The sequence below is a fragment of the Marmota monax genome, unplaced genomic scaffold (assembly GCF_021218885.2).
Source record: "Marmota monax isolate L192 unplaced genomic scaffold, Marmota_monax_Labrador192_F-V1.1 WCK01_AAM20220418_F8-fsc00090, whole genome shotgun sequence".
Taxonomy (NCBI): domain Eukaryota; kingdom Metazoa; phylum Chordata; class Mammalia; order Rodentia; family Sciuridae; genus Marmota; species Marmota monax.
The window spans coordinates 6,101,672-6,128,279 of NW_026695219.1; the positions used below are offsets into that span (position 1 = coordinate 6,101,672).

Genomic DNA, 26,608 nt, shown 5'->3' on the forward strand with positions numbered 1-26,608 from the left:
ATCTCCACTGACTTCAAGAAGTAAGTACAGTACTGTAAGATTGTAGGACCCAAATGAGATGAGGTTCTCCAGTCTCTACTCATGTTCCTCACAGATACAGGCATCCTATAAACAACTGCCTTAAAAAGTCCTTGTACTCAAATTTGTACTTCTCAAGAAGAAAATAATTTTAAAGTAGAGTCAAATTAACTCCACCATTGTTTGCCATTCAGTTCAATGAGTCACCATTCTTGGTAATATGACATCAACTCCCAGAGATTCTCAAAAATTCTGAAACTTCACAGATAACCAAACTGTTTATGTACACATGCATACAACCTTTCCCAGTATGTAGAGCAGAAATATTAGAGATGGATCATATTGCCAATAAATACATGTTTGCTACATCTAACATACTAATGTTTACCTTGGGTCAAGCACTCTTTCTAAGTACTTTATATATGTTAATTCAATTACTCCTACAACAGTCCTCCGAGGTAGACTCTACTTATCCATGGATTAAAAATTAGATTTTAGACATTTTAATATACACTGGCAGCTTGGGATACGATGGAGCACCACACCACATCTATAAGCCATATTTTATGAGTATATTCTTTTACTTTACAAACAAGATCACTATAAGGGAAGTAGCCAGCTTCCCCTCTCTATTTTCTTTATTATCACATTTTCTTTAGAGTCCTAGGCTCTACTGATTAAATGTTTAACCCAAAAGACAGATTGAGTACCTTAAAAAAGTTATCAAACATATGTAAAAACTACAGCAAGTTCAATGCTATATTCATGTTCATTATAATATTAGATAATTTTTTAATCCAAGCAATAATCTTTGAGATTAATTCAAACGTGTAGAAGAAATGCCCTTGTGATCTAAACAGGAGTGGAGAAACATTGTGGACTTCCCAGTTTGAGCACCAGGGGAACAGATCCTTAGATTATAACTGACCTTATGATAACCTCAGCTCAAATGGTTGAGATAGGTGGTTAACATGGGATATTGTGGTGACTCCTTTGTTGTTTAGTGGTTTGAGAGAGACTATTTTGTGGTAGCCTCTGGCTGGTTCACTGTTTTTCCTTTGGTATGATGTTCAGAAGGGTTTGAGAAGAGTCAAACTGTAAACTAACTTTCATATGAAGATGTATGATCTCTTATTATATCTGAGGGTTTATATAGTTGTCAGTACTGGGTAAATATGTACATAGAACCTCTATTAGTGGATCTGCCCCTAATGTTCTGTTTTTTTGCACAGCACTGCTTTTTTTTTTTTTTTAATGCTTCTTTATTTAAATAACCTCAAATTCTAAACCACTTAGAATTTGACTTTAGAGAACATTGCATTTCACTGCATGCAAAAGGAGAAACTAAGGTATAATCTGGGGCAGTCCTAGGTTACTGCTCCCCACTGTGAGGCAGTTAATGTCTGTACAATGGTTTGGCAAAGCTGCTATGCCAGAGTGCCTCTTTGTCGCCAGACATATGCCAAATGGGTGGGCTGTGAACATTAGCACAGCCAGACAGCGCTGCCTTTGTGTAACCAATTTCCTCTGCAAGGCTGGCCCTTGATATTTCATGTAACTCTCACCCTTATTGTCATATTATATATATATATATATATATATATATATATATATATATATATATATATATATACCATTATTGTCTCACCCTTATTGTCTTCATCCTATCTTCTACAGTTGTTTCAGAGCAATAGTCCTTGTACTCTTAAACTTGGACCACCACACTCTAGGAATAAAAGTGGTCATTCCCTAGAAGTTAGCTTCTAGGCCTGTTGTTCAACCCCAGGGTTGCAAATGGCCTGAGAATACTGATTACTGATCCCAAAAAAAGAACTTGGAAGACTTAACATTATATTTTTATTTTGTACATTTTATTACTCCTCAGCAACAGACCAGGATACAATGGAGGGCTGCACCATACCTCCAAACAGCAGTAAATTATATAAGATATTGTTGCATGCACACTGTGCAGGTAGATTTCTTCAGAGGTTTTATATTTTACTTTATAAAAAAAGTCACTCTGTTTAGATCCTCACCCAAAGATTGGAGATGAGGGAAATTGGCCAGCTTCCCCTCTCCATTTCCTTCATTATGACATTGTTTAGAGACCCTTCTTATCTCACTGCAAGCTTTCCTGGTCACTGATTAGTGTTTAATGCAACAACTGTATTTGGATAAAATATCCTAGATTATTTGTTTTTCCCCAAGTATGTATTTTTAAACTTTTGACATCTGTTACTATTGAGACAACAAAATAAAGACACATCCAACACAAATTAACAGGAATCTTGCTAACATCCAGTCATAGCTACTTCAGTTTGTTTGTTTTTAGTGGATACATGTTCTTGGCCATGATTTCATTTTGCATATTTATAATACTTTCATATTTTCTGTTAGAAAAATTGTTTGTAGTTTGTAAAATGGAGTTAAGCAGATTGGTGTTACATGGTATTCTACAAAAACATGAATTTCCACATAGCAAATATGAGATGGCTCTTTGAGCTTTTTAGGGAAACAATTGCTCAAGAAGTGCTATGTGAAATGTTTTGATAAAGTAAAATAATTCATGAAATGACAAAGAATGGAAACAAGTTAGAGCATCATTGGAAAGCACTACTACTAATTTTCACAAATTTTAACTGTATAGCAATTACTTCAGTGTGAATAACTAGCAACAGTCATTATCCTAGGGGGGAGTTCTACAACTGGAATCATTCAGTAAAAGCTCGGTCTTCATATGTTTTTTGTTTGTTTACTTAAAATAGGTACCATCCATATTGTCTACATAGCCTTGGCAGGACTTAGAGGCAATGCTGACCTTGAATTAAACTCATGTCTTCTGTAGGCAACCTGCCCAGTGTATAAAGATTGAGTCTTCCAGGCGTGTTCTCTAATAATAGACCTAGGAAGCCCTAACAGGAGCAGAAACATTTGGAGGGCATATCTTTATGTGACCAATTCTCCCTGAAGGGCTTACTCTTTTTTCTTAATCTGTCACATCAAATAAAAGCATCTAATTTACTCACTTCACAATGTAAATTCTAAAAATTTCTTCAGAAATGTGCTGCTATTCATGTATGAAAATGTGGCACACCAGAATATATATTTAGAATTGTTTTTTCCTGCAATTGTTGAAGTGTTACTTTTTATTATATCCTGTTTTCCTTGTAACTAAAAGCAAAGGTTGAAGGCAGCTAGTTAGAATTGGAAATGCAGTCTATAAGAAGTAATCTATCTAAAGGTTTTTGACTGGGAATAGAGAATTCAAGAAACAACTTGTGGTTTATCTTTCATTGTGTTTTTAAAATGTTTTAGGGTACCTAGTACTTTTGTTTTTTCACCTTTATTTTTTTTTCCTTGAGAGTTCCATGTCCATAATCTGCATATAGGCATACATTGCTTAACAAGGGAATACACAATTAATTGCCTGTTTGTATTATCAGGCATTTTTATTGTGCAAACATCATACTTACACAGACCTAAATGGTTCAAGTCAGTCACTCAGTCACTGGCCTGTCTTTTGGAAGTTAAGGTGGAACCTAGGGCCTTATGTCTGCTACAAATTAAGCAAGAGATGTATAAGACTCCTGTCCATGTAACAGGGGATCTGATTTTTTATAGTAAGCCTTTTTTCTTTGAAAAGTAGTAAACCCGGACTGGGGTTATAGCTCTGTGGTAGGGTGCTCACCTCACATGTGGAAGTCACTGGGTTCGATCCTCTGTACCACATAAAAATAAAATAAGGTATTGTGTCCATCTACAACTTAAAAAAAAAATTAAAAAGGAGTACACCCTAATATAATAGTAAAGAGTATAGTATAGTAAAAATGTAAGCCTGTAACATAAGCCAGAGTCATTTATCATCAAGTATTATATACTGTAATAATTATATGTACTATACTTAAATACAGCCAGCAATGCAGGTTTGTTTATACCAGCATCACAACAAGCATGTGAATAATCTGTTGCACTGTGACCTTAATGTGGTTATGATGTCACTTGGCAATAGGAATTTTTCAGCTCTCATAAAATCTTATGGGATCACTATTATATATGAGGTCTGTCTTTGAAGCTTCGTTATGCAGCGCATGACTGTCCCCCTCATAGTAAAGTTTACATTGGAATGTGTCTTGTAATAAGAACAAGGAAATGGAAACTTTTTTCTACATGACTTTCTTGGTTCCCGTTTTGCTGAAAGTAGAAAAACCTGATTATGATGCCAAATTACTTTATTTTTTTAAGAATAAAGAATGTATTGTATAGGAAGGAAATTGTATCTTTGAAGGGACTTAGGATATACATAAAATACTTTTTGTTTAGTGAAAATATATAGTTTGCCAGTTATAAAGCAAAAATGAAAATTAGTAAGTCCTTTACTTCAATAAACTAATGTTGCTTTTTATTAACTTCTTTATTAGTTCATATAGCATTCATATGCCAGTGGATTTTAGTATATTCAGAATTGTGGAGCCATTATCACCAGAATTTTAGAAAATTTTCATCACCCAGGAAGAAAAATGCATACCCATTAGCAGTCACTCCTTGTATCTCCCTCTCCTGCCCCACAAACTTCCAGTCATAAGTAACCACTAATCTGTATTGATTTATCTATTTTGGGTATTTCATATACATAGAATTACAATATGTGGTCTTTGATAATTGGCTCCTTTACCTAGCTTAATGTTTTCAAGATTCATTCATATTGTAGTATACATCAATACTTCATTTTATTGAGAAATGGTACTATATTGTATAGATGTCACATTTTGTTTATCTATTCATCAACTGGTGGACAAATTATTTCCACTTTTGGACTGTTATAAATAAATGTTGGTGTAAACATTGGTTGCAAATTTTCATGTGACTATTTATTTTCATTTCTCTTGCATATATACGAAGAAGTAAAATTGCTAGGTGACATGGTAATTCTAAGTACAGTTTTTTAACAAACTGCCAAACCATTTTCCAAAGCAACTGTACCATCTTACATTCCAACCAGTACAGTGTAAGGGTTCTCATTTCTTAACATCCTTGCTAACATTTTTTTATTACTTGCCTTTTAAAAAATTATACTCTTCTGAATGCATGTGAAACGATACCTAATTGTATTTTTGATTTGGGTGTCTTCTTTGGAGAAATGCTTATTTATTTAGATCTTTTGCCCATTTTATTTTAGCAGTCCCTTATCAGAGATATGATTTGTCAATGTTTTCTCTCAATTTGTGCATACCTTTTCACTTTTTTGTTTGTTTTGTACTAGAGATTTAATCCAGGGGCATTCTACCACTGAATTACACTCCCAACCCTTTATTATTTTATTTTTAGACAGGATCTAACTAAGTTGCTGAGGCTGGCCTTGAATTTACAATCCTCCTGCCTCAACCTCCCCAGTCACTGGGAATATGGGTGTGCGCTATCAACGCGCCTAGGTTGCCTTTTCACTTTCTTGATAGCAACATTGAAAAAAAGTAAATTTTGCTGGCATCCAGTTTAACTACTTTTTCTTTTGTTGCTTGTGCTTTTAGTACCAGAGCTAAGAAGCCACTGCATAATCCAGTATCATGAGGATATGCTTATGTTTCTTCTGTTTTAGTTTTTACATTTAGGCCTTTGATCCATTTTTAGTTAATTTTTGTATATTGTGTTAGGGTAAGACTCCAACTTCATTCACTTGATGTAGGTATCCAGTTCTCCCTGTTCCATTTGTTGAAAAGACTGTTCTTCCACCCATTGAATTGTTTTGGTAGCCTTGATAAAGATAATCTATAAATGTAAGGATCTATTTCTGAACTATGAATTCCATTCTGTTGATCTATATGTCTCTCTTAATGTCAATAACATACTGTCTTGATTACTATAATTCTGTGCCAAGTTTTAAAATCAGAAAGTGAGAGTTTCCAGTATTTTCAAGATTATTTAGCTATTCTCAGTCCTTTGAATTTCCACATGAATTTTAAGATTAGTTTGTTAATTTCTGGGGGAAAAAAAAGACAGCTGGGATTTTGATAAAGATGGCAGTGAGGGGCTGGGGATGTGGCTCAAGCGGTAGCGCGCTCGCCTGGCATGCGTGCGGCCCGGGTTCGATCCTCAGCACCACGTACAAACAAAGATGTTGTGTCAGCCGAGAACTAAAAAAAAAAAATAAATATTAAAAAAAAAAAAATTCTCTCTCTCTCTCTCTCTCTCTCTCTCTCTCTCTCTCCCCCTCTCTCTCTCCCCCTCTCCCCCCCCCTCTCTCTTTAAAAAAAAAAAAAGATGGCAGTGAATCATCAGCTCATTTGGGGGAATGTTACCAGTATTAAGCCTTCTGGTACATGCACATAGGTTATTTTTCCATTTAATTCTTTAATTTCTTTCGATAATGTTTTATAGTTTTGGGGTACAAGTTATATAAATTTATCCAACTTTGGTTTTTGATACAACTATAAATGGAATAACTTTGTCAATTTTATTTTTGGGTTATTTGCTAATATATAGAAATAGTTTGATTTTTTTTTTTTTAAAGAGAGGGAGGGGGGGGGATTTAATATTTGTTTTTTAGTTTTCGGCGGACACAATATCTTTATTTGTATGTGGTGCTGAGGATCGAACCCAGTGCCACACGCATGCCAGGCGAGCGCGCTACCGCTTGAGCCACATCCCCAGCCCTGATTTTTTAATATTGATCTTGTGTTACAACCTTGTTGAACTTGTTTTATTACTTGTGCTACAACCTTGTTGAACTTGTTTTATTAGTTTTAATAGTTTTTCAGTGGATCTCTCTTTTTTTTGTACATAAGATGTCATCTGCAAAGATAAGTAAAATTTTACTTCTTTTTTCCCATCATTCTGCCTTTTACTTTTTCTTTTCTAATTGCCCTGGCTAGAATTGCCAGCACATGTCTAATAAACTTGGCAAGAACAGGCATCCTTGTCTTATTCCTAATCTTAAAAGGAAAGTATTCAGTGTTTCACTGTTAAGTATGATGTTCTGCATCTGTTGAGATGTGGGCTATTACACTGGTTGATTTTTTTTTTTTTTTTAATGTTAAATCCTTCATTCTTGGGATAAATCCCATTTGTCAAATCCAGGTTTGATTTGCTAGCATTTTGCTGAATGTTTTTTAAATCTGTTTTTATAAGAGTTATTTGTGTTGTGATATCTTTGCTTCAATATCAACTTAATGTTGGCTTCAGAATGAATTCTGAAGCATTCGCTTCTATATTTTAGAAGTTTGTGAAGAAATGGTATTCATTCTTATTAATCTGGTAGAATTTGCCAATGAAATCTGGTCCTGGCCTTTTCTTTATGGGTAGTTTTTAAATTACTAGCTCATTTTTCTCATTTGAAGTCTTTTCAGATTTTCTGTTTCTTCTCAATTTAGTTTTGGTAGTTTGTGTCTTTCCAGGAAATTTGCCCATTTTGTTCATTATATAATTTCTTGGCAAACCATTGTTTATAGTATTCCTTATAACCCTTTATATTTGTTAGGCTAGTAGAGCCATCTCTTCATAGAGATGGTTAATTCCAACCAGTAAGTAGATAGTTACTTTAACCTCACAAAGAAATTACCTCTTGGGCTGAGGTTGTGGCTCAGTGGTAGAGTGCTTGCCTAGCAAGTGTGAGATACTGGGTTCAATTCTCAGCACCACATACAAATAAATAAAATAAAGGTACATTGACAACTAAAAATATTTTTTTAAAAAAGATTACCTCTTAAAATTTAGAGGCCTTGCTAGAGATAGAAAATTCAAAGAAAATGTGAAAAACAAAGAACTATTATTGCTACTAGTGAATAAGTAACATTATTAATTTCTGCCTAGCCCAGAGTATTGAAAGAGCCATCAAAAAAGAAAAACCTAGATGTGGGCAGTGTACATCATAGGTCTTTAATTCTACCCAAAGGATTATCTGGGTTAAAAATACTTTCTTAACAACTTGTAGGCTTTCTATAACCTTGGACAAAATAGTTGGCCTGATTGTGCAGCTTTCTATTTGAAAATGGAGATAATACTACTACTTGCAAAGCTATTCATTTCTTATTGTACTTTTATTGTACTGTACTTTATTGTACAGTTCATTTTTAATTGTACTGACTCAGCAATTCTTTAGGAACTTTATATAGGCCAGAGCTAATTATAGTAAATTTGAAAGTACTGACCAAATTTAGGGATGATACCTTCTTTCTTGTGCATAAGTTTCTTCCATTTAACAGAAAGATGTGTCAACACATACCATTTTTTTAGAATGCAGAGTCCTTTTTTTTTTTTCTTTTATACAGTCCTGAGAATTGAACCCAGAACCCCACACTCAAAACAAAAGTGCTCTACCACTGAGTTGTATTCTTCCAACCTGAATGTGAGGTCTTGAATGCAAGGAAATTTCCAACTGAAGTCGTACAGTACCCAGGCAACATTTAGGGAATTCTAAGCGTAGGATCCCTAAGAAGAGAGTAGAGGAAACTAATTTGTAAAAAAAGAAGAAAATAAAAATTTTGTGAGTTCACAGTCCCCATTCTGACAAGAGCGTTTCCATCTAATCAACTCTTGCCAGAAGTCACCATTTTTTCCCATGAAAATCTTTAAAAAAACATTTTAGATTCCCTGTATCCCTGTATAGAAATATGTTATAAAGCACTTTTAGAAGCTGTATACTGCTTAACTAAAAGATTGTTTAAATTAAGTGGTACTGAACAGTAAATGGAAATGGAGTTTGAAACCTTTCAATTATTGAATGCAAACCATTATGTATATACCTCTTTTAGGGGGAAATATTCTATATTTGAAGAAGCACATATGAAAAAAAGAGGAAGAGCTACTTTAAAATAGAGCTGTCTCCTCCCAGAACAAAAATCCTGTTAGTGCTGTTGTTAAGGAAGGCAGCAGCATGTAAGACAAATTATTGGTTGCAAGGTGTATAAACAATGGGATTTCTCCATGGTGGGGGCTGGAGGGATTTGAGTCCTAGAAGCTGACTGCCAAGGAAACCACTGACAAGACGGAACCAGGCTAATTCTTTGCGGTATTTTCTGCTCTCTTAATTTGAAATGGGGGAGAAAATAGGAAGATAGCGAGAAACTTAGAAAGTTATCGCTTCTATTTTAAGGAAACAAAGGACTAGATCATTTTCATTAGTCTCCCCCTTTTTATTTTGAAAAATTTTAAACCTACAGAAGTTGAAAGAAAAGCACAACCTATATGCTTTTCACTTTGATGGATTAGTGTTTAACATTTTGTTGTATTCGTTTTCTTATACATAGACATAGAAGGGAGTCATATAGAAAGTAAGTCACAAACACAGTAATTCTCTAACTACTTTAGCATGTGTTTTCTGAGAAGACAATCTATGCCTAAACACAGTACTTTTATCACACCCAGGAAATTTTTAATTACTGCAATATTATCTACTATGTAGCTTATATTCTTCTTTCCCCTAGTTGTCCCAATAATGGTCTCCTTAGTTTGCTTTTTTTTTTTTTTTTAATATAGGATCCAGTCAAGGTTCATTCATTGCATTTAGTTGTCTTAATAGTCACCAGGCTAGGTCTGATGGTGCATGCCTGTAATCCCAGCAACTCACTCAGGAGGCTGAGGCAGAAGGATTGCAAGTTTGAGGCCATCCTCAACAATTTAGAGAAGCCCAAAGCAACTTAGCAAGACCCTGTCTCAAAAATAAAAAATAAAAATTTAAGGACTGGGAGTATGACTCAGTGGTTAAGCGCCGCTGGGTTCAATCCTGGACACTGGAAAAAAAAAAAAAAAAAACGTAAAAAAAGAATAGGGGCTGGGGATGTGGCTCAAGCGGTAGCATGCTCACCTGGCATGCGCACGGCGCTGGGTTCTATCCTCAGCATCACATACAAATAAAGATGTTGTGTCCGCCAAAAACTAAAAAATACATATTAAAAAATTCCCCCCCCTCTAAAAAAAAAAGAATAGCCACCGTTCTTTGCCTGAAAGGACCAGGCCATTTTTCTTATAGAATGTCCCATTATGTCCAGACTTACCTGATTTTTTTTCATTATGATTGTATTCTATTTAGCACATTTGACAAGAAAACTAACAGAGGAAATGCTATAGCCTTTGGGTTTTCACCACATCTGGAGGCATATGGCATCAGTTTGTCCAACTGCTGACTATAACCAGTTTAGTCATTTGGATAAAGTGATATGCACCATATTTTTCCATTGCAAAGGTATGCATTCTCCTTGTAATTTAGGGAAAATGGGAGGAAAGGGATACTTTGAATCCATGTGAATATCATTTATCCACCACCCTTCTTCCAATAGTTTTATCATCCACTATCCTTGCCTGAATCTATTCACTGAGGGCCGCAAAATGATGATTACCAAATTCTCTGCCCTTACATCTGTGTTTAATCATTTAATTAACTGACTTTTCTTTTCTTTCTTTTTTGGTACTGGGGATTAAACCTGGGCACTCTCCCACTGAGCAACACCCCCAGCCCTTTCTATTTTTTTTATTTTGAGACAGGAGCTCACTAAACTGGTGGTGCATGTTTACTGGTGAGATTGCTGAGATTACAGGAGTGCACCACTTTGCCCAGCTTTTTGTGGATCTTTATTTTTCAACATCCATATATATTATTACTTTATTCCTTCTGGTAATTGTATGATAGTCTGACATTTAGATTATTTCTACTTTCTTAGTATTATAGGCAACTACAGTTAATATTCTAGAAGATGTCTTTGCATGTTGATCTATAGAATAGATCCCAAGAAGTGAAATGGTTAAATAGCTGTTACTGATTTGCACTTGTGCAAGGTCTTCCTCATGTCTTTACCAACACCATTAACATTTTTAATGTTTTTCTGTTTACTAGTAAGATTGTTACTTCGTGTTGGTTGACTACTAATTTCTTCTAAGATTGCTCACATCTGTAGGAGTTATTTTTTCTAGTTGAGGTTTTATTTATAGGTATATTTGGCTGTCTGAACTTTTCCTGCCCAAATTCTGGTATTAAATATGTTTGGGTAAATGTTTTATGAAATTTCTTGCTATATGCATTAGTGATATACTCCCTTTAAAATTGCTTTGATTCACTTTCCTAACTTGCTTTTCAAATTCTGACTGTCTAAAATCAGGAATCCAGTAGGTTTACATAGGGAAGAACACTTTGAAGTCTCATATTAATCTTTGTTACGTGTATTAAATTTTTTCCCCTTCTATGTTTTGATCTTATATGTATAGTTTTACACAATAAAAAGTTGTGCATTTTATATTAAATGTCTTTTGATGTTTTTCCCTATAAGTTCTAGGTTTTTTTGCTTTATTTAGGTTGGCCTTTCTTATCTAGCATTTTTTTCTAATCTTTTATTCTAGTGTATGGTTATTTGTAGACACACTAGAATCTTTTGGATACATGAAGTTCATTTTTACTCATCAATTTTGTCAACACATTTTTTATAATTTATCCTTTATCATTAATTTTAAATGCTGTATTATATACCATGTTTTTATATATATACAAGGATTGTTTGAGGATGTTCTTGCAATATACCATACTGTTGAAGTGAATATTTTGATATCTAGTTGGGAAAGTCCCTTATTGTTTGTCAAATATTTCTAATCATGTAATTTTATTCCCATTTAAAAGGGGGGAAAATCAACTTTTCCATTTATGCTTCTTCCAACAATATGAGAATGCATAGTGTTCCAGGCCTGGGAGAAACTTGCTAGAATATAGAGCCAAGGTTAAGTAAGACTTGAATAAACTTATAAAAATTAAAGATGTGTTATCTATCTGCTAAACCAGGAGAAATCAAATAGGTTTGTAATATTGTTGAAGTGTTACCCTCTTGTTTAATGAGCTGTTAACTACTACCCCTTCTAGTTTTAATCCTCTCTAGTAATTTGGAATCGTATTACCTATATACATTTCCTTTCCCCTTCCAGCTTCCTAGCATTTCTTTTTCCTCTTCTCCGATCCAATCCATCCAGTTTTCTGTCTAGAGAAATCTCATTGTTCCTAAGGACCCAGTTTGGATAGTGCCTTTTTTAGAAAGTTTTTCTTTATGCCAATGATAGGAAGATTGTTCTAACCTCTGTGCTTCATATTATTTATTCCTGTTCTTTATCAATGTCAAAGTTTAGGCCAGATCAGGATATATAACACATGCCATAAAATGATTGTTGAAAAGAATAAAATATCCCTGCCTTCAGAGAGCTCACTAGAGAATGAAACTAAAAGCTTAGAATTAAAGAAAAATAGATAACAAAAGCAGACATTATATATTTTTAAAAAGCACTGACAGATGAGATTTTATGTAAAATTTTTGCCGACCTGACCAGGTTTATATTTTATTGCTTATGTCCGAAGCTTTAGATAATGTAGTTTGAACACAGGAAGGCCTTCCAGATGAGATGTGGCACAAACCTTAAAGACATGCATGGGTCCAAATGAGTTGTTATCGTGGGAGTTTCAGAGTTGTAAAGGAAAATACCAAGAAGTGAGATTACATGCTTCTTATAATGTGTAGTTGAGTTGTAAGTGAATGGATATTTGGAATCTTTTCTGTTTTTTTTCTTAGTACTGGATGAATGAATACACCTCATCTATTGGAATTGGAGTTTTTCATTCAGGAATTGAAGTATATGGGAGAGGTACGTGTACACACAGTTTAAATACTTTTCTGAATATTTTGTCCTTTAAAAAATTGCAAAATCATAATTATAACTTTTTTCTTTTTTTTTTTTAAACCACTCCCATATGTTATTGCAGAAAGTGAAGTGAGGGTGGAGGGAATATCCCCATATTTGTTTGTACTGTTTTGGAAAATTTTCCAAAATAGAATGTATCTAGGGAGAAAGTTCTCAAAATACAGAGGTGTACATTCATTTTATCATCTTTTATTCGAAATACTATGTGTTAACAAAATACTTCCCTTTTGAGATCATTTTACTATGATAGTTTGTTTTGCTCTAATGTGTATTGTTAAGAGTCCCTAAGAAACTTTGCATTATGAAAACAATCATTTTGTCTGGAACAAAGTGTTGTGTTAGACAATGTCAAATTTGAAATACCAATTTCCTGAGGGAATTTCAATAATAAATTTGGTTTTGTAAACCTATAAATACACATCTATAAAGTCTAAAGACTTTGCTGAGCAAATCCTGCTTTAGATTACATCTAGATTTTGCTCAAGAATGATGGCCTTTGTCATAAACTCAGCCTTTTTCATTCTGGTTACCTTTATTATGCTTCATTATGATAAACATGACAGGAGCTGTGTTTTCAATAGCTTTTTTCTTTGTTCTGGTTCCCACTCTCAGTAAAAGATGATCTATTCATGATCAGGTTGTAACTGGTAACTAATAATGATCTGTCCTTAAGATAGATCACATTGCCCACTTCATGAGGGTTATGATAATATACCAGTTTGAAGCATAAACTTAATCTACAGCAGAAATGCCCGTATTTACATCAGCGAAACAGTCTTTATAAACTTTAAGAGTGTTACTGTGGCTTTCTCAGAGTTACTCCTGAGATTACTTGTCAGCTTTAGCTAAAATAAATAATGACCCATTTTCTTAAATGTACCAATCCGTTTTTTTTTTTTGATGGTGAGGATGGAACTTGACCTGGTGCATGCTAAGCAGGTGCTCTACCACACAGCTATATCCCCAGCCCTGCCCCCTTTTTTATTCCACATTAGCTGCCTCTAGATACAGTTTAGCATATTAAATCTGAGCTATAAAGATCTTTTATTTAAGCTCCATTTTATTTGAAAGGCTGCACCTACCAAATAATCCCAAGAAACAAACAATGAGATGTTTGGGCTGAAAGTTTTAATGATTAGAGTATTGCTATAGGTGCTATCATGGTGTGTGCATTTGTTCTCTTGATTTGTGTGGCTTTCACCAAAATTGTACTTGTATTCCTTCTTGACTGAAATTTGGTTCATATGCTACAGTTGAAGTGCCATCAAGTTTTGAACCACATGAACTACTGTGCAGTAGTTGATGGCATGTAGCATTTTCTGTTTTTCAGATGAAGTAACTGAGGCTCAAACCTGCTGAAAGTCATATGCTAACAAGTAGGATTTGAAAATTTGAACTCAAATGTTCTTATATGCTGGGCCATTGTTCTGTTACCTGCATAATTATTATTCCTCTTCATAAAATGATTTAGGAATAATTAGAAGCATGATTCAAAACATGTCCATGTAAACATAGCAAAACTATGACCAAATATATTCTTCAAAGTGGATAATTGCTTCTTTTATAAAATAAGTGGATCTTTGTCTTTCCTTACTATAATTGAAAGAGTTAAATCTAGATGTGATTTTCTATGTCCAATCTGATTATCTACAATATCTCTATAAAATTCTATCATTAAAAAGTGTGAAATTTGGGGCTGAGGTTGTGGCTCAACAGTAGAGCGCACACCTAGCATATGCAGGGCCGTGGGTTCAATCCTGAGCACCACATAAAAATAATAAATAAATAAAGATATTGTGATCAACTACAACTAAAAAATAAATATTTTAAAAAATGTGAAATTCATATTTCAAAATTGAATACTAAATACTTTCTCATCTACGTAATTTTTTTTCTGAAAGATCTAAATCCAGAGAATACTTAGTATCTGCCTTGTTATTTCCTATGCTTTGTTCTAAGACCTTTTAAGATTATATTTAATAAATCTTAAGTGATGAGATTAATTTAAATATTGTTTGGAATTCTTTGTATCTACTAAGACTTAACCACTTAAAAATCTGCCTGAGAAAATAGAACTGTGGTCAGAAATTTTTCCTCCTTCCTGATTTGAAACTATTCTCTGCTTTTGTTCTAGAGGAGAATTTATATCTGATGAGCTGGTCATACATGCAGTGTCCTAGCTAAAAGATTATTGTGCAGAGTGTGACTGTATGAGGGGTGGGTGTATATGTTAATTTTGACAGCTTATTTTTGGAACAAGGGGAATTAAATTCACTGTTTTAGGTTTGATGTTTTACCTTTACTCTAGCATAAATCCAGTCTTGATCCCAGGAACCATGAAAATTCATGCCATTAGACAGTTTCTCCACTCAAGTGTAAGTTTGAAAAGTGACAAAACACTGAGCTGACCATCTACTTAGTTTGGCATGATGCTTTTGCAGAGAGACTGTTCACTTTTGAGTGTTAGTCACTCTCCTTTTTTGTGAGTACAAAGTAAATATAATAGTCAAGATTACCTTTAAGTATCTTTTATTATTCAAGTTTCAGATCTTTTGTGACAACTATTTCTCTACTAGTAATAGTTAAATGAGATGATCATGAAAGCATTTAATAAACTGAAAAATATTTAGATGTTATCATTATCCTCATCATTGATTAAAGCTAATTGAGCATTCTGGTTAAAATTTATGTGATAAATACTAAAAATCATGAGTTTTCTCTTTGCAGAATTTGCTTATGGTGGCCATCCTTATCCTTTTTCTGGAATATTTGAAATTTCCCCAGGAAATGCTTCTGAACTAGGAGAAACATTTAAATTTAAGTAAGTAGGGAGGATAATTTTCATTACACTGTCTTAGGAACCAAAGCTTGTTCTTTAGGCATATAGAATTCATTCTGTAAAATTGAAACCTAAAAAGTTAAAATGTTTCTTTGTTTTATTTGCTGACATAATATGTGTGTATGTATTTATTTAAGTTGTTTTGCAAAGGTGAAAATTAGTCAAATAAAATGTCTAGAATAAACTTCTGTTGGTTTTCTTCAGGACCTATATAGGTTATTCTGTCTGGTTTTTAAAATTTGTGTCTGTTTAACCCAGGTTCTGCCTCAGAAAACTCCTACCCAATTATCAGTCCCCATCTCCTAAGAGGGGAAAAGTTTTATTGTGACCTACCTATCATTATTTAAAATACTTTCATCTTCCCAATGAAAGTAACACTATACATTTGAAATAACTAAACATCTGATTAGCCTGGAAACTATAATTAAGATACAGGTGTCACGTATAATGATAAACCTCAAACATGTGGATGTCTGTGTAATCCCATCAGCTCGGGAGCCTGAGATAGAAGGATCCCAAGTTCAAAGCCAGCCTCTGCAACTTAGCAAGGCCCTAAGCAACTTAGTGAAACTCTGTTTCTAAATATAAAATGGAATGGGAATGTGACTTAAGTGGTTAAGCGCCCCTGGGTTCAAGCCCCACTTAAAAAAAAAAAAAAATGTGTGTGGATATAAGTGTTCTCCAGAGCCTTACAAGTGATAAACAGCAATGAAAATCTAAATACTAATAATCAAATTTCTATTTCTTAATTAAAGAGAAATCATTTGTACTAATATTTAGAATCTTAGTTTCAAGAACCTTTAAAGAAACTTGTGGACCAACTACAGTAATCCCAGTGACTCAGGCAGCTAAGGCAGGAAGATCACGAGTTCAAAGCCAGCCTCAGCAACTTTGTGAGGCCCTAAGCAACCTAGCAAGACCCTGACTCAAATTTTTAAAAAGGACAGGGATGTGGATCAGTGGTTCAATCCTGGTACCCAAGGAAAAGAAAAGAAACTTATGGGCCTATGATAGTTAACTTGCCAAGTGAAAAATAATAACAAAATGAGGTTATAACATAGAGAAGTTCAGTACAGGGCTTACTGCAAAGTTGTAACTCTTAGCTTACCACTGAATCAAACCATTTAGGTACAGAAGTGCTATAATGTATCTTGAATCCATTCCTTAGGTCTCCTTTAAGCAAAACTGCTTGATAATAAAACAACTTTCTAATTATTTTCAGCTTTCTTTGACACCTACCTTGTATTTGACTAAAATTCTGCCTTTTATTGAGTGAATAATGTCTATTGCATTTTCCAGGGTAGTACTTTCTGGTTATTTTTGTTTCATATTTTTTATAATGCTTTTAAAAACGTAGTCAGGTTTGACAGTTCATCTCACTGCAGCACAGTGGCAGCAGATAAGTTAAAAGATTATTTCTAAGTGAAAATATGGCCAGCCCTTTGCTGGTGAGTATAATTAAGCAAGAATATTTTTAGCATGGAACTGGTTCTCTAATGACATATATTGTTTCATAAAGAAGACAACTTGTATATTTGTATACTATAGAAAATAGTGTACTTACAAGCTTGCTGCGGAAAAGTTGGAGCTAAAATAATTGAAATTTTAAAAATATTTCATTTACCTTTAGTCTTATTGATCCTGATTTATTACTTCAATCATAACATTCCTGGAAATAAACAAGCTTTTAAATATGCTTATAAATAACTGAACCTCACACAGCTATGTTCTCTTTTTCTTCCATTTTTTCATTTTTATCTTTTCTTTCTGTTCTTTAAGAGAAGCTGTTGTTTTAGGGAGCACTGACTTCCTAGAAGATGATATAGAAAAAATTGTAGAAGAACTGGGAAAAGAATATAAAGGCAATGCATATCATTTGATGCATAAAAACTGCAATCACTTTTCTTCAGCTTTATCAGAGGTAAATTAAATTTTATTTTAAAAGTTGTTTGGATAAATAATAATAATAATATACTTGCTGTCCCACTATATTCAATCTTGTTTCATTTCTTTTTCTGATTATTCTTGTTGTATGAAAAATAGTATTTGTATTTCTTTCTCTTGTATGATCTTTCCTGAGTTGGCAACTTCAGAGTTAGTACATCTTTAAATGGTAATTCTTTTCATTCCGTTACCATCAGGACAGAGTACAAGTAGTTGTCTCTTATTCTTACTCATTTTATTGCAATATCATGTTAATGTTCCTTGGAAGTGACACATATCCAAGAAAAACAACTTTAAAATAGGAAAGGTTTATTTTGGCTCATGGATTCAGTCCATGGTAGGTCAGCCCTTTTGGTTTTGGGCCTATGGCAGCATAGCACATCATGACAGGGAACATGTAGTGGATGAGCTGTTTATCTCATACTGGCCAGAAAGCAGAGAGAGAAAAAGAGGGCATGTCCTATGTCCTCTTCAAGAACATACCCCCAATGACCTGATAACCTACTACTAGGACCCACATCTTGATTCTGCCACCTCCCAGTAGCACCTCACACTGGTGACCAAGCACATGAACCTTTGGATATTTTAAGATCCAAACATATCTTACCTGAAATTTTCACTTTAAAAAAAGAAATGCTGGCCAGATGCAGTGGCACATGCCTATAATCCCAGAGGCTGAGACAGGGAGAGTTGCGAGTTCGAAGCCAGCTTTAGCAACAGCGAGGTGCCAAGCAACTCAGTGAGACCCTGTCTCTAAATGAAATACAAAATAGATCTGAGATGTGGCTCATATCCCCAGGGATGTGAGCCAGGGTCGATTGCCCCTGAGTTCAATCCCCCATACTTTAAAAAAAAAAAAAAAAAAAATGCCGGGCTAGAGTTGTAGCTCATTGATAATATGCTTGCCTGGCATGTGTGAGGCACTGGGTTCGATCCTCAGCACCACATAATAAATAAGTAAATAAATAAATAAGTAAAACAAAGGTATTGTGGCCATCTACAACTAAAAAATAAATAATAAAAAGAAATGCCTAGACTTCTGTTTCTTAGCTACTAGGGTTTCGCTAAATTTCATTTGCCAAGTGAAGAATAAATTTAAAAATGAGGTTATAATATAGAAATTCAGTATAGGGCTTAAAATTTTGCTAAATTTTAGTTGCCAACATGAATTTTTTTCCTGGCTCTTATTAACAAGTAATTCATTTCTTCTATCTTGATTTTATTCTGCAAACCTATGATAGGCACTTGCCTTTCCAATCCTTGAATCCCAAGCAGAAGACCAAAACTATATAAAATTAAAGGACCATAAAGAGAAGGTGGAGGGAAGGAATAAAGAAGATTATAAAATAAGATCTAGAGAATTAAATAACACTTGAGATGGCACCCCAACTTAATCTCTCAGATCATTACAGCGACAGCATCAAGGTAACACAGAAATTGTGGAAGGTGTAAAGGAGAAAATGAGCAGCTATTTCAGTGACCCTCTCTACTGAAATGCTTGGCTCCTGGCCTTTTTCACTTCCCTCATGGCTTCTATAGAATGGCTTTCGAAGAGGGCTATAGGGATCTGTAACTGTGCAAGCCAAAGTATGTGTCATTAGCTAGCAGTATAACCCATGACTTTGAAACGTGGTATCCTTGCCCCACTATGAATGTACTAATCCAGGTCTTACTTTAACAAAATCCTCAGATGACTCACATGAAAATAAAAGTTTGAGAAGCACCACCAGTAGTCTAGTACTTGTATTAATACCGTAGAGGTGACTAGTTGATTTTCAGGAAAGGGAGGGCAGGTGGATCTGAGCTGCTTTTTTTCTCCTTCCCAGTACTGGGGATTGAACCCACAGGTACTTTATCACTGAACTACATCCTCATTCTTTATTTTAAGACAAGATTTCATTAAGCTTCTGAGGCTGGCCTCAAACTTAAAATCCTCCTGTCTCAGCCTCCGTAGTCACATCACAGTTGTAAGCTTTTTTTACTTAAGATATTACATTTTTAGGGAATGCATTCAAAGATTAATAGGATGTTAAAATGGGCAGAGATAATAGCATCGAATCCAGTGTTCTCCTTTTATAGGCAAGGAAATGGGCTCCAATTAGGAAAAGACATATCAAAGATTGTTATGAAGAACTCATTAGATCCTGACTTCTTATTCAAGTGCTTGTTAGGCTTTATTATTACTTCCTCTGATTCTCTCTCCCAAATAAATTGGTAACTTTATTGAACACCTATACCACCACCTCAGCCAGCCCTGACTTGCCCCTGAAACCATGTTAAGGTTGGGAGCCATCGTTTTAGGCCACAGTTTTCATGTTTTCTTCTTTATGAATGCTAAATTGTTAAAGAAACTAAGACCCAGAAGTTAAGTGATTTAACCAAGGCCACTCAACTTGTTTCTGGCAGTGCTGAAATTAGAACTCAAATGGGAAGAGATATAAGAAGCTATTTTAGTGAACTCCATATAAATGGAAGCAAACAAATTTAATATTAGGGCCTTTAAAGACAGGTAATAAAATTGTTGTGCTTTTACATCATTAACAATATAGTTGAGGAGATGTGTGTCATATAACCAGTTGCAGAGAGACAAAATCATCGGCAATTATATTTGATTGTTTATATGTGTACTTTTAAGTAGACGTTCCAAAAATTCTAAGCATGATCACCATTTAAATACAATGTTAGCAGTAAAGGTACTTTCTGTCCACAGGGATTAGCAAACTATTACAGCCTGCTAGCCAATACCAGTCTGCCATTTATGTTTGTGCAGCCTATGAACTAAGGTGGTTTTTACATTTTTCAGTTATTGACAGATCAAAACAGGGATATTCACATAATGACACATATAGAATATGTGAAGTTCAAATTTCAGTATCTACAAAGTTAACTGAAATACAACCATGTTCATTCATTTCCCTGTTACCTTGACAGCTCTCATGCTGCAATGGGAATTGAGTAGTTACAACAAAGACTTTATGGCATTAAATGTAGAACATGTATTGTTTGGGCCTTTACAAAAAAGTTTGCCAACCTTTAGTCAATAACTGAGATCCATTTGAATCTGATTTAGATTGGCTTAAACATAGAGGAAACATTTTATCTCCCAAAACACAAAGTCCAGAATACGACAGGCTTCCTGTCAATACGGTCACTGTCTCAATTTTAATGTGACAAGAGGCCGCTAATGTCTTTTCATCTCTTGAAACTGCAATTCCTAGACCACTGTCTCTGCTCTCAGGCTGTGGCTCCCCTTATAGTTTTCAGATAGCTGTAGTATTATTAGGCACAACATCCAGAGAATGAAAAAAACTGTCTCTTCCTTTGGTTCTCTCTCAGAAACAGTGAAACTCACCCCCCCCCCCAACCCTGTTTATCCTCCTCTTCCAAAAACAGGCCATATTTCCTGGAATTGGGGCGAATGGCCAATTCTAAAATAGTCATTAGCATTACCATAACTAAATGCCACTGGCCTAATCTAAATATTTAACTTTTAAATATATATAAAAGTAGGATAGTATAATAATGAGTCCTATATGCCTGTTGCTGCTTCAAAAATTATTACTTATGGTTAACTTTGTTTCATCTATGAGCTCCCCACTCCAGAATACCAGGACCAACCTCAGATTTTGAGAAAAATCCCAAATATTGTTTTATTTCAGTTATAAATATTCACTCGTAGCTCTCTAAAAGATGATTATTTTTAACATCAAAATGTTAGTTATCGGACCTTAAAAAAAACAATGTTCATTCCTTAATACTATCCAATTATACAATGTTCAAATTTCCCCAGTTCTCATGATTTTTTAATAGTTAAATTTGAATCAGAATCTAAACAAAGTTCATTCAACTGCACTGTGAGTGAGGTATATTCCACATAGAAAAAACAGGATAGATCTTTGTTTCTTTTTCTTTACTTACTAGTTTTCAAAAAATAAGTTGGGAAGGGGAGGGAAAGAAGTACCAGGGACTGAAATGGAACAAATTTTATTCCGTGCATGTGTGATTATGTCAGAATGAACCCCATATTATCTGTAACTATAATGCACTAATAAAAAATAATAAATTAAAAAGGAAAAAAAAAGTCAGTTTCTATGCAGGAGTGAGTTAACATTCCAGACTACTGTCCTTAGAAAGGCCTGCCTATAATGTTGACCCCCCAGTCTGGCATATGGAAACTTGGATTTCAGGGGGGTTCTCAGTTTCTAGAACTGGTGGAAGTGACTTCACTGCACCTAAGCTATTTATACAAATCACTTGGTTTATGGTATATACTTGCTTTTTATCTAGGAATCTAGAATTTTGTTACCAGCTTGGCAAAGTATATGACCAGGACCCTACAAAAACCTTAGGCACTAGTCTGGAAGAGGGAACAAAAAAACAAACATATCACCTGGGGTGATGGTGCACACCTATAATTCCAGCTACTCAAGAGACTGAGGCAGAAAGATCGAAAGTTCTGGGCCTGCCTCAGCAACTTAGACTTAGGGTAGAGTATTCAATCCCCAATACCAGAAAAGGAACTAGCAGCATGTTCCATCAGCCTAGCTGCTGCTGAGATCCACATGCACACCCACCCACACAATTTCATGTAGAATTTCCCAAAGCAGCTATGTTAAACCTGTAAATACTAAATTTACTGTTAGGGGTTTGAATACATTTGCAATGGGAAAAAAACGGTAGGGAAGTTTTGTTTTGTTTTTTTTAATGGTTTTGTATTTTGTGGTTTATTGAATCATGAATATATGATAGAAATTGATGTAAAATGTTTCATGCTTATAATTTTACAAGTGCTACAGGGATTTTCTCACCCAAGGAATATTGCAAAGCAAAAGTGTTAGTAGGACAACTTTCTTGTTTGCTGCTGTAGGGTAGAAGGAAGTTAAATCCTTTGAGTATTAAAAGCAAAAAATGTCTGCATGACCCATGATTTTTACTGGATGCCGGTGGGGGGGGGGGGGTGATTCTTTTGTTGTTGTTTTGTTTTGTTTGCCTATTGGAGCACCTGGGAAAAGAAAGAAAATGAAAATAGAGACACTCTCCAGATGTAAATATTATTATTAAAAGTTTTTAAAAGCAGTTTTCAGTTGTAAAATCTGAGATTTTTCAGATATAAAATCTAATGGTGATTGCCAATCCCAGTGTGCCTATGTTTTAGTAGATTTTAGAAAGGGCTTAGGAAAACCTTATTTATCACTTGAACTTAGAAACTTGGCTGTGTAGCCCTCTCACATCTTTTGGCAGCTTTTTTGTTTGTTTGGTATCCTGAATTCACAGATCCTAAGACTTGGTTCTTAAACTAAAACCTGACATTGATTGTTATATTGTTTTGGCCTCAGCACAAGCTGAGTTGATCTGAAAGGTACAGGCTCAGGGAACAAGACTTCTATTTGAAAATCACTGTAGATTTAGAACACCCTTCTGTGAGGCTCTAACCTATAAAAACATGAATGTTGGCTGAACCATCTGGGCCATTTGCAGGTGTCCATAGGAAAGGCCTTCCCTGGTGAAATCAAGCTGTTAATTAGCTGGGTATTTCTAGTACAGGGACTAATTGCCTTTCTGACTTTTGATTATTGCGCAAAGTTACAAGGAATAGGGAAATCCCACATCACCAGAATTGTGACCCCTGCACCCACTCCTCACATGGATGCTTCACTGCAGTCTAATCTAAGGCTTTCTAGATTAATTGCTGTGTACTGATAGCTAGCTTTCTTCCTTCACCTCTTTCTCCTGGTACATATACCTTAGTAAGATGATTACTAAATGTAACTTCCCCAGAAACAGAATAATCTTCTATTGGCTATTCAGTAAATATATTTATCAGGAAGAAAGTGGAGCAGACTATTCTATAAACCCATTTTGAAATATTCTGAAATTTCAGGATTTAATTCTGACCCATCCCTAATGGGTCAGAATGATAGATACATCTTTTCTGATTATAGTACATAAAAATATTTTCCTACAAAAGCTTTTACCTCTTTAATATGTCCCTTTCAGACAAAAGGTCTCAATGAAAGTAAAGAGACCATTTTTAAGATGTGAAGTTATAATTGCTCAATGAGACATACTGATTTTTGTAACAACATCAAAAAACCAAAACCCTGGTACCTGAGGAGGCTCTAAGGAAGAAGACTTGTCTTTCAGTACTGAGTCTTTGTCTTTCAGTACTGCTTCTTCCTAAAGAAAACCTTCCCATGCTGCCTTTATAAATTCTACATGACTTGGAATTCATACAGACTGCTGACCCTGTGCACACACCTTGCTGCTGACTGCAAGACAGCAGGGTGGCCTCAGCTCCTGCACTTCCCACACAACACCTATACATGTCATCCACACTCTGAAGGGTATTAATCTAACAGATGGAACTGGAACTCACTGCCTTTGAGTAGTCCATCTGAAAAAAAAAAAAAATTCAACCTGTTTTTCTATCTGAAACAACGACTCAACCAATTTTTCAACTTGATTGGAAACCTAGAGGCTTCTCCAGGCTTTACCCCATGTTCCTTTTCCCTTGCTAATTTTGTTTTATGTTCTTTTATATCTTTTCACAGTTATAAGTCATGCTGTAAATACAACTACATACCGAGTCTTAATGTATCTTAGCATATCATATACCCTTAGCATATCATCAAAACTAAAGGTAGTTTTTAGGAACAGTTCCCTCCCTAGAATTCTCCAAAGGTTACCAATTTTATTCTTGACCCATCTTTGATCAATGGGATCCTCTTTGAGAAGGCTCCTGGTTTGTTCTAAATAATCTTTGATTACCTTTTTGTTTCCTAGTATAAAAAGATATTCCAGGCTTATTTCTGATAAGAAATACTTAGAAACTTTAATCTGCTCATTACTACTAAATTGCTAGTAGTTTCTAGATTTCTTTTTTCCCCTAGTAGACAGAAGTAGGACTTTTTGTAGATTCATGGTAATGTTTTTACCACAAATTCAGGCCATAGGGCTTTAACTTAACCTTATCAGTACAATAGCTGTGTGTTCTCTATCTCAAGTCAAAAAACCCAAGTTGTCAGCAACAAGAACATAATTACTCATTTTGTTTTATCTTTCCATATCTAAAGCAGCTTTAGAATAATAGCATCACCACTGTAGCCAACAACAATATCATTACTAGAAAGTTGTAGGTTTGGGGAGTTTATTCAGTCCTTAAGAGTATAACTTATTAAAGACATACAAATTTGTGTTTCACAGTAAATTAGAATCATTTCTCTCTTTGGTTTTACCACCAACTCAACTCAGTAATGAATTAATCTCCTTTGTTCTGTTACCCCTTTGTTTTTTTGCAGATCAAACCCAAGATTTACACATGCTAGCCAAGTGCTTTACCACTGAGCTACAGATTTATCTGTTTATCTTTTTTTTTTTTTAAGAAATAGGGTTTTAAAATTTAATTTTGTTTTATATAAATTCTTTCCATGGTTCCAACATCAGATATAAAAAATGTGGTAGTATATTCATGGAAATCTAACTTCCATTTCACTCCCCTGTACCCTTCTTTGACTTCCAGAACTATAAGAAATTTAATTTATGGTATTTTTTTTTTTTATTTGTCACATTTTAATCTACCAAGTTTCTGTAATTTGTTAAAGCAGCCATAGGATACTAGTACAAATGTCAGTACCTGGAAGTATAGGGTGCTATAATAACAAATACCTAAAAACATACAAATAATTTTAGAATTATTAAGGAAGATATAAAGGCTGGAGTTTGAAGTGTTTGACAGAAAAAGCCTAGCGTGGATTAACCTTGTACAGACTATTAATAGAAACATGGATATTAAAGGTGCTGCTAGTCAAGGCTCAGAAGGAAATGAGGAACATACTATTGAAAACTGGACAAAAGGGTATCCTTGATACATGATGGCAGAAAGCTTAACTAAATTTTTCCTTATAGTTGTATGAAAAGCAGAACTTGTTAGCAGTAAACTCAGATATTTAGCTGAGATTTCCAAGCAAAGTATAGAAGTGCCACCTACTTTCTTCTTTTTTTTTTAATATTTTTTAGTTGTAGATGGACACAGTACTTATTTATTTAGTTCTTTTTATGTGGTGCTGAGGATTGAACCCCAGTGCCTCACACATGCGAGTACTCTGCCACTGAGCCACAATCCCAGCCCCCTACTTTCTTCTTAATGCTTATATTAAACCATGAAAAGATTGATGAGTTGGGAAAACTGTTAAGCAAAAAAAGGAACTATTACTTGATGATTTGGGAATCCTCATCCTATGCAGATTGCAAAAGATGCTAAAATCTAGAACTTTACTGTAAAGAAAGCATGCTATAGAAAGAAGTCTAAGGTTATACTGAACTGCCTTTCCAGCTGCTACAGGGATTAAATGTATGATTCATGGATCCTTTCAACCATCTCAGCAGAAACCAAAAATAGCGATGAATTATCCAGAAAAGATCTGCGAAGGGATTCTCTTGTCTAATGGAGGCGATCCCATGACAAACAGGAGGTCTGCTGGGCACAGTGGCACATGCTTGTAATCCCAGCAGCTCAGGAGGACAAGGCAGGAGGGTTACATGTACAAAGCCAGCCTCAACAATTTAGCAAGGCCCTGAAAAACTTAGTGATCTCAAAATAATTAATTAGTTAATTAATTAAATAGGTCTGGGGGCTACTGGTGGCTCAGTGGTTAAGACCCCTGGGTTCAATCCCTGGTATTCCCATGGTGTCCACCCCACCCCACCCCAAAACAAAAACACACAAGAGACCTATTACATTTATATTAACAGGAACACTGGCAGCTTGGACTGAAAGTACAGAGGGAGGACAAAATGAAAACAAGACTCGAGACTCTGAAAATTCTAGACATAAAATAGACCAGAGAAAGTTTGACTCCAGGGACAGGACCAGGGGCCCAAAGGGCAGAGTGAGAAACCTATGGAGGTTATGCAGTTGGACTTCAAAATTACTTGGAACAAATGACTCCTTTCTCCTTTCTTGCTTTCCTTTTCTCTCTTTTTGATTTAGAATGTCAATTATTGTTATTCTGTCCCAACATTATATTTTGGGAGCATCATATTCACAGCTTTCTCCACTTTAACTTTTTTTTTTTTTTTTTTTTTTAGCAATACAGCAATACCCCATTTTCCAAGGGAGATACATTCCCAGAGCCCCTGGAACCACAG

General features: G+C 34.8%; 1 protein-coding gene across 1 annotated transcript in view; it reads left to right on the forward strand.

Moving 5' to 3' along the window:
- Positions 1-26,608, forward strand: part of Desi2 (desumoylating isopeptidase 2) — a 50,873-nt gene that overhangs the window by 18,332 nt on the left and 5,933 nt on the right. The window contains exons 2-4 of the mRNA XM_046432471.2: positions 12,549-12,621; positions 15,406-15,499; positions 17,297-17,438. Of these exons, the coding sequence (XP_046288427.1) occupies positions 12,549-12,621; positions 15,406-15,499; positions 17,297-17,438 (309 nt within the window). The remainder of the gene's footprint in view (positions 1-12,548; positions 12,622-15,405; positions 15,500-17,296; positions 17,439-26,608) is intronic.